This window comes from Mobula birostris, chromosome 7 (genome assembly GCF_030028105.1).
Source record: "Mobula birostris isolate sMobBir1 chromosome 7, sMobBir1.hap1, whole genome shotgun sequence".
Taxonomy (NCBI): Eukaryota; Metazoa; Chordata; class Chondrichthyes; order Myliobatiformes; family Myliobatidae; genus Mobula; species Mobula birostris.
In genome coordinates, this window is record NC_092376.1 from 108,012,130 (window position 1) to 108,026,726 (window position 14,597).

The 14,597-nt window shown below is 42.7% G+C and overlaps 1 protein-coding gene across 1 annotated transcript in view; it reads right to left on the reverse strand.

Annotated features, from left to right (window-relative positions):
• The window catches only part of LOC140200788 (janus kinase and microtubule-interacting protein 2-like), a 126,124-nt gene that overhangs the window by 41,265 nt on the left and 70,262 nt on the right, over window positions 1-14,597 (reverse strand). Inside the window, exon 13 of the mRNA XM_072264396.1 lies at window positions 13,162-13,260. Coding sequence (XP_072120497.1) covers window positions 13,162-13,260 — 99 coding nt within the window. The remainder of the gene's footprint in view (window positions 1-13,161; window positions 13,261-14,597) is intronic.

Below are 14,597 nucleotides of genomic sequence, written 5' to 3' on the forward strand. Positions count from 1 at the left end.
ACACTTAATTGGGTTATAGTCAGGAATGAAAGTGAGCTTGAACAAAATTGCAAAGACCGAACAGAAACATGCCTGGCTGAACAAGTTGTGTTACTGTTGTGGCAGAGGCTCACATACACCAGACTAATGCACACTTAAAGGTGACACTTGCAGAAAATGCAGTGAAGTAGAACACATATAAAGTGCATGTCAGACAAAAATAAATGGACTGCACAAGGAAGAGAAAAAGAAAAAAATCAAGTTGCAGTTTCAAACAGAGCATTAACTTGTATGCTGTTGATAAAAAATCTGATAATGATGAGAGTGACACAGGACTGGATTTGAGATTAATAATGTGAAAAGTAACAGAAGACAAACAATGTGGCTTACAGCAGAATTGAACAGCAAATTAATTAAAATGGAATTGCACACTGGCTCAGCTGTTCCAATCATTCCACAAAAGGAATTTGAATGGCATTTCCAAGATACTAAACTGAAGTCTGCATATATCTAACTAAGAACTTGAGCTGGAGAAAAGATAACTCCTATGGGAATTACATTTTTAACAGTGAAATACAACCACCAACAACCCACTGGGCTTGTAGCTGGTAAAAGCAGGAGGACCAGCATTGTGGGAGTGCAACTGGCTGAGACAACTGCAACTTGGTTGGAGATCTATCCACTATATCCCTGCAAGAGTCAACTGAAAGTGAATTAAGAAAGATCCTGAATGATGCCAGAGCAGTGTTTGAGGGTGGCATTTGGAAACTCAAACATATCAATGGTAAAATAGAGCTAAATGAAAATGCCAGATCAAAGTTTAATAAAGCTTGTCCAGTTCCTTATGCCATCTGTAATAAAGTAGCCAGGGAGCTAGATTACATGGAGACTGAAGGAATTCTTTCCAAGTTGGAATGGAGCCATGGACAATGCCAGTGGTGCCAGTAGCCAAGAAGAATGGGTCTATCAGGATCTCTGTTGATTTTAAGGTCAGCATCAACCCAGTACCCAAAAGCCGTGGATGAACCAGGAGGTACGTCGTCTGCTGAAGTCTAGATCTGTGGCATTCAAGTCTGGTGACCCAGGCCTGTACCAGAAAACCAGGTATGATTTACAGAGGACTATTTCAAGGGCGAAGAGACAATTTCGAATGAAGTTAGAGGCAGCATCGGCTGCACGGCAACTCTGGCAGAGTTTGCAAGACATTACTTCCTACAAAGCGAAACCCAGTAGCATGAATGGCAGTGGAGCTTCACTACCAAATGAACCCACTGCATTCTATGCCCGCTTTGAAAAGGAGAACACAACCACAGCTGTGAAGACCCCTGCTGTACCTGATGGCCCTGTGATCTCTGTCTTGGAGGCCGATGTTAGGCTGTCTTTAAGGAGAGTGAACCCTCACAAGCTGGAAGGTCCTGATGGAGTACCTGGTAAGGCTCTGAAAACCTGTGCCAACCAACTAGCAGGAGCATTCAAGGACATTTTCAACCTCTCACTGCTACGGGCAGAAGTTCCCACTTGCTTCAAAATGGCAACAATTATACCAGTGCCGAACAAGAATAATGTGACCTGCTTTAATGACTATCACCCAGTCGCACTCACTTCAACAGTGATGAAATGCTTTGAGTGGTTGGTCTTGACTAGACTGAACTTCTGCCTCAGCAAGGACCTGGACCCATTGCAATTTGCCTATCGCCACAATAGGTCAACAGCAAATGCAATCGCAGTGGCTCACCACATGGCTTTAGACAACACAAACACCTATGTCAGGATGCTGTTCATCACCTATAGTTCAGCATTTAATACCATCATTGCCACAATCCTGATTGAGAGGTTGCAGACCTGGGCCTCTGTACCTCCCTCTGCAATTGGATCCTCGACTTCCTACCTGGAAGGCCACAATCTATGCGGATTGGTGATAACATATCATAAGACCATAAGACAAAGGAGCAGAAGTCGGCCATTTGGCCCATCGAGACTGCTCCGCCATTTTATCATGAGCTGATCCATTCTCCCATTTAGTTCCACTCCCCTGCCTTCTCACCATAACCTTTGATGCCCTGGCTACTCAGATACCTATCAATCTCTGCCTTAAATACACCCAATGACTTGGCCTCCACTGCCACCCGTGGCAACAAATTCCATAGATTCACCACCCTCTGGCTAAAAAAATTTCTTCGCATTTCTGTTTCAATCCTTCAATCCTTAAGTCATGCCCTCTAGTACTAGATTTCCCCCATCATGGGAAACAACTTTGCCACATCCACTCTGTCCATGCCTTTCAACATTCGAAATGTTTCTATGAGGTCTCCCCTCATTCTTCAAAACTCCGAGGAATACAGTCCAACAGCGGACAAGCGTTGGTCATATGTTAACCCCTCTCATTCCCGTAATCGTTCTATTGAACCTTCTCTGTACCCTCTCCAACGTCAGCACATCCTTTCTTAAATAAGGAGAGCAAAACTGCCCACAGTACTCCAAGTGAGGTCTCACCAGCGCCTTATAGAGCCTCAACATCACATCCCTGCTCCTATACTCTATTCCTCTAGAAATGAATGCCAACATTGCATTCGCCTTCTTCACCACCGACACAACCTGAAGGTTAACCTTAAGGGTATCCTGTACGAGGACTCCCAAGTCCCATTGCATCTCAGAACTTTGAATTCTCTCCCCAATTAAATAATAATCTGCCCCTTTAATTCTTCTGCCAAAGTGCATAACCATACACTTTCCAACATTGTATTTCATTTGCCACTTCTTTGCCCATTCTTCCAATCTATCCAAGACTCTCTGCAGACTGTTTCCTCAGCACCCTTGGCCCCTCCACCTATCTTCGTATCGTCAGCAAGCTTAGCCACAAAGCCATCTATTCCATCATCCAAATCATTGATGAAAGAAGCGGCCCCAACACAGACCCCTGTGGAAAACCACTGGTAACCGGCAGCCGACCAGAATAGGATCCATTTATTCCCACTCTCTGTTTCCTGCCAATCAGGCAATGCTCTATCCACTTATGTAACTTTCCCGTAATTCCATGGGCTCTTATCTTGTTAAGTAGCCTCATGTGTGGCACCTTGACAAAGGCCTCGCTGTCGATCAACATTGGCGAACCTCAGGGGTGTGTGCTTAGCGCACAGCTTTACTCTCTATATATACACGACTTTGTGGCTAGGCATAGCACAAATACCATCTATACATTTGCTGATGATACAACCATTGTTGGAAGAATCTCAGATGGTGACGAGAGGGCGTACAGGAGTGAGATATGCCAACTAGTGGAGTGGTGCCACAGCAACAACCTGGCACTCAACATCAGTAAGACAAAAGAGCTGATTGTGGACTTCAGGACAGGTAAGATGAAGGAACACATACCAATCCTCATAGAGGGATCAGAAGTGGAGAGAGTGAGCAGCTTCAAGTTCCTGGGTGTCAAGATCTCTGAGGATCTAACCTGATCCCAACATATCGATGTAGTTATAAAGAAGGCAAGACAGTGGCTATACTTGATTAGGCGTTTGAAGAGATTTGGCATGTCAACAAATACACTCAAAAACTTCTATAGTTGTACCGTGGAGAGCATTCTGACAGGCTGCATCACTGTCTGGTATGGAGGGGCTACTGCACAGGACCAAAAGGAGCTGCAGCAGGTTGTAAATCTAGTCAGCTCCACCTTGGGCACTAGCCTACAATGTACCCAGGACATCTTTAGGGAGCAGTACCTCAGAAAGGCAGCATCCATTATAAGGACCTCCAGCACCCAGGGCATGCCCATTTCTCACTGTTACCATCAGGTAGGAGGTAGTAAAGCCTGAAAGCACACACTCAGAGATTCAAGAGCAGGGTAAATGGTAAGGCACTGAGGAGCGCAGTAGAACAGAGGGATCTGGGAATACAGATACAAAATTCCCTAAAAGTGACATCACAGGTAGACAGGATCGTAAAGAGAGCTTTTGGTACATTGGCCTTTATTAATCAAAGTATTGAGTATAAGAGCTGGAATGTTATGATGAGGTTGTATAAGGCAATGGTGAGGCGGAATTTGGAGTATTGTGTTCAGTATTGGTCACCAAATTACGGGAAGGATATTAATAAGGTTGAAAGAGTGCAGAGAAGGTTTACAAGGATGTTGCCGGGACTTGAGAAACTCAGTTACAGAGAAAGGTTACATAGGTTAGGACTTTATTCCCTGGAGCATAGAAGAATGAGGGGAGATTTGATAGAGGTATATAAAATTATGATGGGTATAGATAGAGTGAATGCAAGCAGGCTTTTTCCACTGAGGCAAAGAGAGAAAAAAAACAGAGGACATGGGTTAAGGGTGAGGGGGGAAAAGTTTAAAGGGAACATTGGGGGGGGCTTCTTCACACAGAGAGTGGTGGGAGTATGGAATGAGCTGCCAGACGAGGTGGCAAATGCGGGTTCTTTTTTAACATTTAAGAATAAATTGGACAGATACATGGATGAGAGGTGTATGGAGGGATATGATCCGTGTGCAGGTCAGTGGGACTAGGCAGAAAATGGTTCGGCACAGCCAAGAGGGGCCAAAAGGCCTGTTTCTGTGCTGTAGTTTTTCTATGGTTTCTAACAGCTTCTTTCCCTCTGCCATCCAATTCCTAAATGGACATTGAACCCTTGGACACTACCTCACTTTTTTAATATACAGTATTTCTGTTCTTTGCATGTTTTTTAATCTATTCAATGTACTGTAATTGATTTACTTGCTTATTTATTATTATTTTTATTTTATTTTATTTTCTTCTATATTATGTATTGCATTGAACTGCTGCTGCAAAGTTAACAAATTTGATGTCACATGCCGGTGATAATAAACCTGATTCTGATTCTACTGAAAGCAGATCAATATCTTCTACCCAGGATCAGGGATATCTTTGCAAACCTTTCTGGAAGGAAACACTTCAGCATAGTGGGCTTATCTGAGGCCTGCCTACAGATAGAGATGGAAGAGGAGTCCAAAGTGTTCCTCAACCTAAACACACACAGTGAGCTTTACCACTATAATAGGCTTCTTTTGGAGTAGCATCTGCATCTGCAGTCTTGCAGAAAGCTATGGACCAGGTATTGCAAGGCTGCCAAGGCATTCAGGGTAACTTGGATGACACCAGCGTCACTGGTGAGGATGATAAGGAGCATCTCCAAAATCTCAGACAGTGTTAAAAAGATTAGATGATTATGGGCTCAAAGCACAATGCAACAAACATGAATTCTTTAAATTGTGCATCATTTACTGTGGTCACACCATTGATGTACTAGAATTAATACAAGGGTGCTGAGAAAATTCAAGCAGAGGTGCATACCCCAAAGACCATGACCACATGCCCGGTTCTTCTGAGGATTTGTCAATTACTATGACAGGTTCCTGCCAAACCTGTTACTGTGTTCCACCTTTGAACTTATTACTACAGATTGGGAAGAAATCCCAATGGACAAAGCAGTGTGAGATGGCTTTCCAAGTGGCAAAATGAATGGTACTGAGTCACTATACTTTATATTATGATCCATATCATCCTTTGAAGCTTGCCTGCAACGCCTCGCCTTATGATATAGGTGAAGTCATGTCACACGTTGTATGTGATGGAAGTGAACGCTCTATAGACTTGGCATTATGTTCCCTAACATGGCAGACAAAAAAATACAAACAGATTGATAGAATGGCCTTGCGTCTGGTTTGGGGCGTAAAACATTTCAACCAGTATTTACATGGGAGAGAATTCACTCTCATCAACCACGGTTGTCTGTTCTCAATCCATAGAAGAGTGTTCCACTGATAGCAGCAGCATGAATGGAGAAATGGGCTCTGTTTCTTGGAGGACACATCCACAAGATCAAGTTCAAAATGACGACTATTCATGGAAATGCTGATGAATTGTCCTGTTTACTCTTGGAAAAGGAAATACCTCAGAATTTTACAAAGAGGACACCCCCTTTGATGTATTCTCTCCAGTGCAAATTGAAGGACTCCTTATTACAACAGAGATGATCCAAAAGGAAACCAGAAAAGACCCCCATACAGTCTCAGGTCTACATGGCAACCCAAAATAGCTGGAATGTGCAGCAAAAATTCCAGATCTCTCATTTTTATCAGCAGTGGGATGAACTTGCCCTTAATGGGGGTTGACCTTCGTAGCGTGTTGGAAGAGCTACATTCACGACATCTAGACATAGTAAAAATGAATGCATTGGTTGAAGTTTTGGCTGGTGGCCTGGTATAATTCAACAGATCAAACAGCTTGCCAGGCACTTTCCGGGATGCCAACATGTCCAGAATATGCCAAGAGCAGCACCTCTCCATCCCTGGGAATGGTCTGCATTGCCCTGGAAAAGGATTCAGGTGGATTTTGCTGGACTACTCATGGGCACAGATTTCCTGGTGGTAGTGGATGCAACAACAAAGTGGCCATAAGTGTTCCCAATAGTCTCCACTACATCCTCACACACTACTGATGTGTTGAGTAGCTTCTTCTCAAGGACTGGTGTTCCAGAACACAGTCAGTGACCATGTACCAGTTTGTTGTGGAATAGTTTCAGTCATTCCTGAAAATGAATTGACATATTACATCAGCACCATACTGTCCAGCTACAAATGGATTGGCAGAAAGGTTTTTCCAGAGTCTAAAGACTGCACTGCAAGCAATGTCAGCACAACACACGACACCGAATCAGAATCTCACTGATCTCCTCTTTGTATATTGCAATACAGCACACTCCACAATTCACAACTCACCAGCTGTCCTGTTTCTGGGTTATCCCTTGTGCTCACACTTGGATCTGCTCAAACCCAGTCTCAGAAGGAGTCGGAAGGACAAACAGCTGAGACAAATTGAGGGCTCCTCAAACAAGGAGGTTCAATATTTCATCCCTGAGCAAGCAGTCCTGGTGAGAGACTACAGAGGTGATCAAAAGTGGGTACTTGGTAAGATTAAGCACAGGAGTAGACCATTCTTCTACACAGTGGAGATTGTGTCTGATGTCACCTGGAGACAACACATCAATCAGTTGAGGAAAGCAGAGTCAGGGCTGTCAGAACCACTTCCTGTTAATCCCAGAGTCAACTCTTACAACCATCATGGAGGAGGCCCCAGAACCTGAGATTGTTTTATAGCCACATGCCTCTCCCACCAAGCAGAGTGATTGCCCTCGTCAGGAAAAATGTTATCCCACAAGGGTAAGAAAACTTCCACAGTGATTAAATCTTTAGGTGTATATACACACATACATACACACATATATACACACAGATACATATACTGTATACATACACACACACAGCAGTTCTAACAGAGTGAGGTGACTCAGTAAAAAAAATGCATATCTTAATAACAATTCACAATTTCAGACAACCAGACAGAAAGAGGTCTGCTAAGACAGATGGCAGGATGATATTTGGCTTGTGAGCCTTCATATTTCTGTTAATATAGAGTATGCAGAGAAACCACCTTTGTGACGCACATATGCCTGAAGCATAACACTTGCAAGGGCTGTAAAGGTAGAGGGATGATGTTCTACTTCAGCAATCTACTTGATTGCCGAACTTTTAACTTGAGAGCATTTCAAATGAACTGGAGATGATTTAAGGGGAACCTGAAAAAGATGGCGCCAAGGGTGACATCTTCCAGATGGTTCACAAAACTGCTTCGTTTACACCTTCTTTTTCTTTCAAATGTGGTCTTGCTACTGTTGGAGTCTGTAATCTACATTTGGAGATTTGTTATCAGGCGGATTAAGTGTTCTGGTGCTTTGCTGACTCTGAGGGTGTTCTGTGAGGCTTCAAGTGATGTGTGCAGCCTCGAAGCCAAGAAGGTGGGAGATAGGGTGTGAGCCCATGATCGATACCACTTCTTGCCCATTATAGTGTCAAGGAAGATTGAAATCATTGAGGTGAGGGCAGAAGACAAGCGGGTATCCAGCGCTGTCCGGCCAGTGTCTCACTTGCTGCAGCCAGTGGAAGGTGTCTGCATTTAGCAGTCTCTCTCTCTCCCTCTCGCTCACTGTTTTCAGAGGATGGTACCTGACTTCTGGGTCTTGGGCAAGGTTTGATTGATGTGGCTTGTTGATTTGATTCTGTAGTTCAAATTATGGTGTGTTTCTGGCTTTTGGTGGCTCCTTTTTTGCTGCTATTTTGAGTGATTTTGAATCAGGGCAGCCTGGAAATAATGAACACAGAGCTGAATTGAATATAGTCATAGTCATACTTTATTGATCCCGGGAGAAATTGGTTTTCGTTACAGTTGCACCATAAATAATAAATAGTAATAGAACCATAAATAGTTAAATTTCAATATGTAAATTGTGCCAGTAAATTATGAAATAAGTCCAGGACCAGCTTATCGGCTCAGGGTGTCTGACCCTCCAAGGGAGGAGTTGTAAAGTTTGATGGCCACAGGCAGGAATGATTTCCTATGACGCTCTGTGTTGCATCTCGGTGGAATGAGTCTCTGGCTGAATGTACTCCTGTGCCCACCCAGTACATTATGTAGTGGATGGGAGACATTGTCCAAGATGGCATGCAACTTGGACAGCAGCCTCTTTTCAGACACCACCGTGAGAGAGTCCAGTTCCATCCCTGCAACATCACTGGCCTTACGAATGAGTTTGTTGATTCCGTTGGTGTCTGCTACCCTCAGCCTGCTGCCCCAGCACACAACAGTAAACATGATAGCACTGGCCACCACAGACTCATAGAGCATCCTCAGCATCATCCGACAGATGTTAAAGGACCTCAGTCTCCTCAGGAAATAGAGACGGCTCTGACCCTTCTTGTAGACAGCCTCAGTGTTCTTTGACCAGTCCAGTTTATTGTCAATTCATATCCCCAGGTATTTGTAATCCTCCACCATGTCTACACTGACCCCCTGGATGGAAATGAATATGCCTGGACTCTTTCGATCTTGTGTTTTATATTCTGCATTTTTGCTAATTTTTTTTGTTGCTATTTATTTTTGTTTTGCACTTGAGGGGCTTGATCTTTTTCTTTGAACAGGTTATATGGTTTTCTTTGTTTCATGGCTGTCTGTGGGAAAGATTAATCTTGGGACTGAATACTGCAAACGTACTGTGATAGTAAATGTAACTTGATTCTTCATTCTTTGATATTATTTGACCAGGATAAAAAAAAAAGTGTTACTTAGCAGTTTTACATTAATGATTCAATTACATTATCAGAGGAAGACCTGAGATCTGCCTTAGTCTTCTACCAACCTTCAAGCAGTGGGCAACAATGGGCTTGTCAGCATATGACGACTCCAGTGATCACTCTGTTTGTTTCTCTCCACAACAGGTTTTAATATTCCAAAGTAAATCATTTTATGTGAACTCTTAAAACATATGATGGAGGGTTGTTTTTTTTTAAATTCTGCACCTTAAACACAGATTTGTTCAATACTGGAAGAAGTTTAATATTAATAGATGAACTTGCATGTTTGATTATCATCTTTCCAACAATCAGTGATGGAGTTTGATGACTGTGATCCATGGATTTTCTTTTAGCGTTTTTAGTGAAAAAAGAAAGTCGGTAATTCAGCAGTAGTCATACCACCTCTGAAAACTAGAAACCATTAGAACCAGGAAGCCATACTACACTGCAGAAACAGATAAAATCACTATGAGTATGGGCAACTCAAAACGACTAGAACATTGAGGGATGGGTGTAATTACAGGGGGTAAGAAATCATTTTTGGATGGAATTTATGACTAATTAGATCATTAAGTGCTGTTGAACAAACTCCAATTGATTGCCAAAACTAGTCACCACAGGTCACTACTCATTTAGTCACAAGAGGTTCTCCCCAGGTTCTGAATGCCTATCTTATGTACAGCCCGCACTTATAGAAGATACTTGCAGCATCTTCTGCTGCCTGTGACTGAGTTCACGGCCACATTTCTGCCTTGTGAACAGTACAAGTTACAATTCACAGAAATGGAACCTGGCATGGGTTGGGGAGGCCCTGTACAGACAATGCACTGTTTTTTAACATCTTAGCTCTAGTGACTTATAGTTTGCAGGGACAGTTTGACCATTACTGAAGTTGTGATTTGTTTTTATTAAAAGAATTGTTGGATTTTTCCATTTCTGCTGTATTATACATAGCAATATTTGTTTCTTATAATGGATATTCAAGATTGTTTGATGTCATTTCCTGTACACATTGGTAAAGGAGAACAAAATAATTGTAAGTGTGGATCTGCTGTGGCACAAAAAATGTAATAATAATAATAAACACAATGAATATATAGTAAATGCACAAGTTGTCTTATGCATTTAAGATGTCAGATAGTTTAAACTGGCTTGAGTTTAAGATGGTGCTGGTGAAACACAGTGATGACTTACTGGCAGCAAACAAAACTATTAACTACATTATTAGTCACACTTTTCTGGAAAACAATCACTGCAATCAATAGCCTGTAACTTCCCTTTTGGAGTTGATCTTTTGAACCGCCTGTACGATCTGGCATCTTTTGCAGTGTGAACTGAAGACTCAAAGGTACAAGATGGCTCTGGTGTGGTGTGTATGGGTTGAATTGAGGCAGTGGGGCCCAGGCTCCAGAGTGAGGAATGAGCCAAAGTTCAGCCATTGCTGGAGTTAACTCAGAACTGATTCAAAACAGCAGAACCGAGGTGAGGCAGAGTCAAGGTCTCAGGGGATGGGTTCAAGAGCAAGGAACAAGTTGATGTTTCACTGATTTAATCTATGGGCCAGATTGAAAATGGCGGGTAGGGGTCGAATTGAAGTGGTAGGACCCGGGTCTGAGAGTGAGGAATGAGCTGAGGTTTGGCTGATTTAAGTGCTGGGCCAGATTGAAAAGGTCAGGGTATCGGAGCCAGAGGTGAGGGAAGGGCCAGTATTCAGCTCGGACTTGACAAGGTTTTCTCATCTTTGTGCTGACCTAAGGCTGTGACCTGCAACTAATGGGTTTCTGGATTGGCTGCAGTGATCACTGGCTTCATGGCTATGGACTCACTTTCATTAAAATTAGTTCTAAGTATCTTTATTGTTTGTATGACTTACTCTTTTTTTTGCATATTGGGTGTTTGACAGACTTTTTTTTAAAATGTGTTCTATTGGGTTTCTTTTTTTGTGGCTGCCAGTATGGAGATGAATCTCAAGGTTGTATGAAGTATACTGTACATATTTTGATAATAAATGCACTTTGAACTTTCATAAATAGATTGATTGTATGTCCATAAATTGATGCTAGGTTGTACACAAGGTGACCGGCACGAAATAAATTAGTGGTGAAGTCAATGGGTGGAGGTGTTGGTCAACCTTCCTGCTTGGGGAAAATTAACTCCTTTTGAGTCTGGTAATCCTGGCATGGATGCTACGTATCCTCTTCCCTGATGGGAATCCAACAGACAGTCTTTGAACAGGGTGCGTGTGTGTACGCACACGCGCACCTAGTGCAATTTTGATATCCAGCAGTATACATGTCAAAACTCATAGTATTCCACGTAGGAGGAAGGTAGAGACTTGCACTCAAGATAAACATGGGTAAGTTCTGGAGGTGACGAGGCATGACACCAAACGAATGTGTGGTAGTTCCATGACTGCAAATTCCTTTGTTTTTTTGATAAGGTAGGTGGTGGTTTCCTGGAAATCATCTGGGATTAGAGCTACAGAAGCAAAGACACTTGTAGTACAAATCACAGGCACCTGGCCCACCATACCAGTGACAGCTTTCAACCAAATTAATCCAGAAATCATCATTGTGCACAGCCACTCATAACCCTGCATTTACAAAGTGAAAGCAATGAAGCAGGTGGCTTCATATTACTAATTCCAATGGAATACAAGACCGGTGATCTAGCAGTAGTGATTATAGCACCCTAAAATTATAGAGTTGTTTAGCAAGAAAAAGGCCATTTCTTTAATAATGTTTATGAACAGCCTTGCGAAAGAGCCATCCAATTACATCAACCACTTTGCTCTTTCCCCATAACCCTAGAAATAGTTAGATATCAAATATTTCTCCAATTCTCCTTTGAAATCCATGAAGCCTTATTTCATCTTGTTTATATATCATAATCTATAATGCAAACTGAAACTGATGGATTCCAAGTCAGCAAAAGCCTTGGCCTTAATAATGGTAGGCTTGAATGTGATGCCATGCATAAACAAGACATCTAGGGAATTAAGTCTCTGTGGGGTGAACCACAGCTTTTAAAGGTTATGCTAATATTCATATTTCAAATAATCTGTGTATTATTCCATAGACCAATAAAATATAAAGTTAATGTATCCAGCTTCAGTTTTTTATGTGGGTATTGGGCATTAGGTGTTCTTCTGCCTTGCCCCACCATCCTCTGTTAATTCATCTCTCTTAACTCCACGTTCTCTTTCAACCACAGGTCTCCTTCAAAACTTTTGCTCCCCTTTTCCATGCTTAGGACCTTTTATGCCACTGATATTCTACAGAGATCATCAATCTCAAACATTAGCTATATTTTCTCTCTCCTTGGATATTACCCGCCTAAGTAAATGCCCTGCTGTGTATATACATCTATTGATGCTTCTGGACACATCTTCAGTGATGTTCCTGGAATCATCAGGTGTTTCGGGTCTTTCAACATCATACAACCTCCTCCAGGTGACCCAGCCGGGGCTGGTCAGACCCCAGCTTGTGTCCAGATGGCTAGCCACTTATGACTCCATGGCTCCCCTCTTTTGAGCCACAGCCATCTTGAGGCCCTCTCTGCCGCATCGGTGGTACTGCGGATGGCTCTCCTCTTCCTCTCTCCCTCGATGCCCGAAATGCTGAAGGCTCTAACTAAAGAATGGGCTGTGAATCCCCTACAACCAACCTCCACTGGGAGACACCTCACTCTCCATCCAGCCTGCTGACAATTGCTGACCAGTCCTGTATACTTGGAGAGCTTCCTTTCAAAGGCCTCTTCCAAGCTATTTTCCCATGGGACTGTCAGCTCCAGCAGCACCACTTGCTTAGTAGACTCAGACACTAGGACAATGTCTGGTCAATGACAATGTCTGGTGGTGGCTGCGATATGGTTGGGGAACTTCAGCTGCCCTTCGAGGTCCACCAACAGCTGCCAGTCCCTTGTATATTCTGTACTTATTATTGTGATAATTCAGATTTAGACTTTGTGAAAACATCCATCATTCCTAATTTAAAGATGAGAATTTGATTTGGACATAATGTGACAGATACCTTCACACCTTCTTGCATGCAATAGATCTGAAGAGCACTTATACCATCTGAGAAAGGTGTGATCTGGAGGTTAAAGGCAGGAGACCTCCTTTCCCTCTCCTGCGAACAGAAAGTGTATAGAAATTACAAAACTGAGCAGTTCAATGAGCGCACATACATTTAAAGATTGACACTTTTACTGGATTTATCTTTGCCCCTTACAAGGTGAGGCCACATTCAATAAGTTTTTGTTATCTATCATCAGGTCCTCTAGATAAAGAAATGGCACAGCCAGGATGTAATCAATCACGATGACAGCACTCAGACAGGTTAGAGCAAATAATTGCAAGAAACACGGTAAAACTATAAAGATACAAGCCTCAAGTGCACTTACAGTGCCTATAAAAAGTATTTGCCCCCCTCCCCCACCAGAAGATTTTATGTTTTATTGTTTTATAACATTAAATCACAGTGGATCATTCATTTTGGCCTTTTTGCCATTGAACAACAGAAAAGACTCATGTCAAAGTGAAAACAAATTTGTCTAAATTTATTAAACACAAAATAATTGATTGCATAATCACCCCCCCCCCCACCCATCAAGTCAGTATTTAGTAGATGCACCTTTGGCAGCAATTGCAGCCTTGAGTCAGGGTGTATAGGTCTCTATCAGCTTTGCACATCTGGACACTGCAATTTTTCCCCTTTGTTCTTTACAAAATTGCTCAAGCACTGTCAGATTGCATGGGGATCATCAGTGAACAGCCCTTTTCAAGTCCAGCCACAAATTCTCAGTTGGATTGAGGTCTGGACTCTGACCTGGCCACTCCAGGACATTAACTTTGCTGTTTTTAAACCATTCCTGTGCAGCTTTGGCTTTATGCTTGGGGTCACTGTCTTGCTGGAAAACAAATTATCTCCCAAGTCACAGTTCTTTCGCAGACTGCATCCGGTTTTCCTCCAGGATTTCCCTGTATTCTGCTGCATTCATTTTACCCTTACCTTCACAAGACTTTCAGAGCTTACTGCAGTAAAGAATCCCCAGCATGATGCCCCACCACCACGCTTCACAGTAGGGTTGGTGTGTTTTTGATGATGTGCAGGGTTTGTCTTACACCAAACATAAAGTTTAGTCTGATGGCCAATAAGCTCAATTTTGGTTTAATCAGACCATAGGACCTTCTTCCACCCGACTTTAGAGTCTCCCACATTTCTTCTGGCAAACTCTAACCAAGATTTCACCAGAGTTTTTTTTCCCCCAACTGTGGCTTTCTCTTTGCCACTCTCCCATAAAGCTGAAACTGGTGAGGCAACTAGGCAACAGTCTCTCTCTTCTCAGCCACCGAAACTTGTAACTCTTCCAGAGTTGTCAAAGGTCTCTTGGTGGCCTCTCTCACTTGTCTCCTTGCACGGTCACTCAGTTTTTGAAGCCAGCCTGCTCTAGGCTGATTTACAGC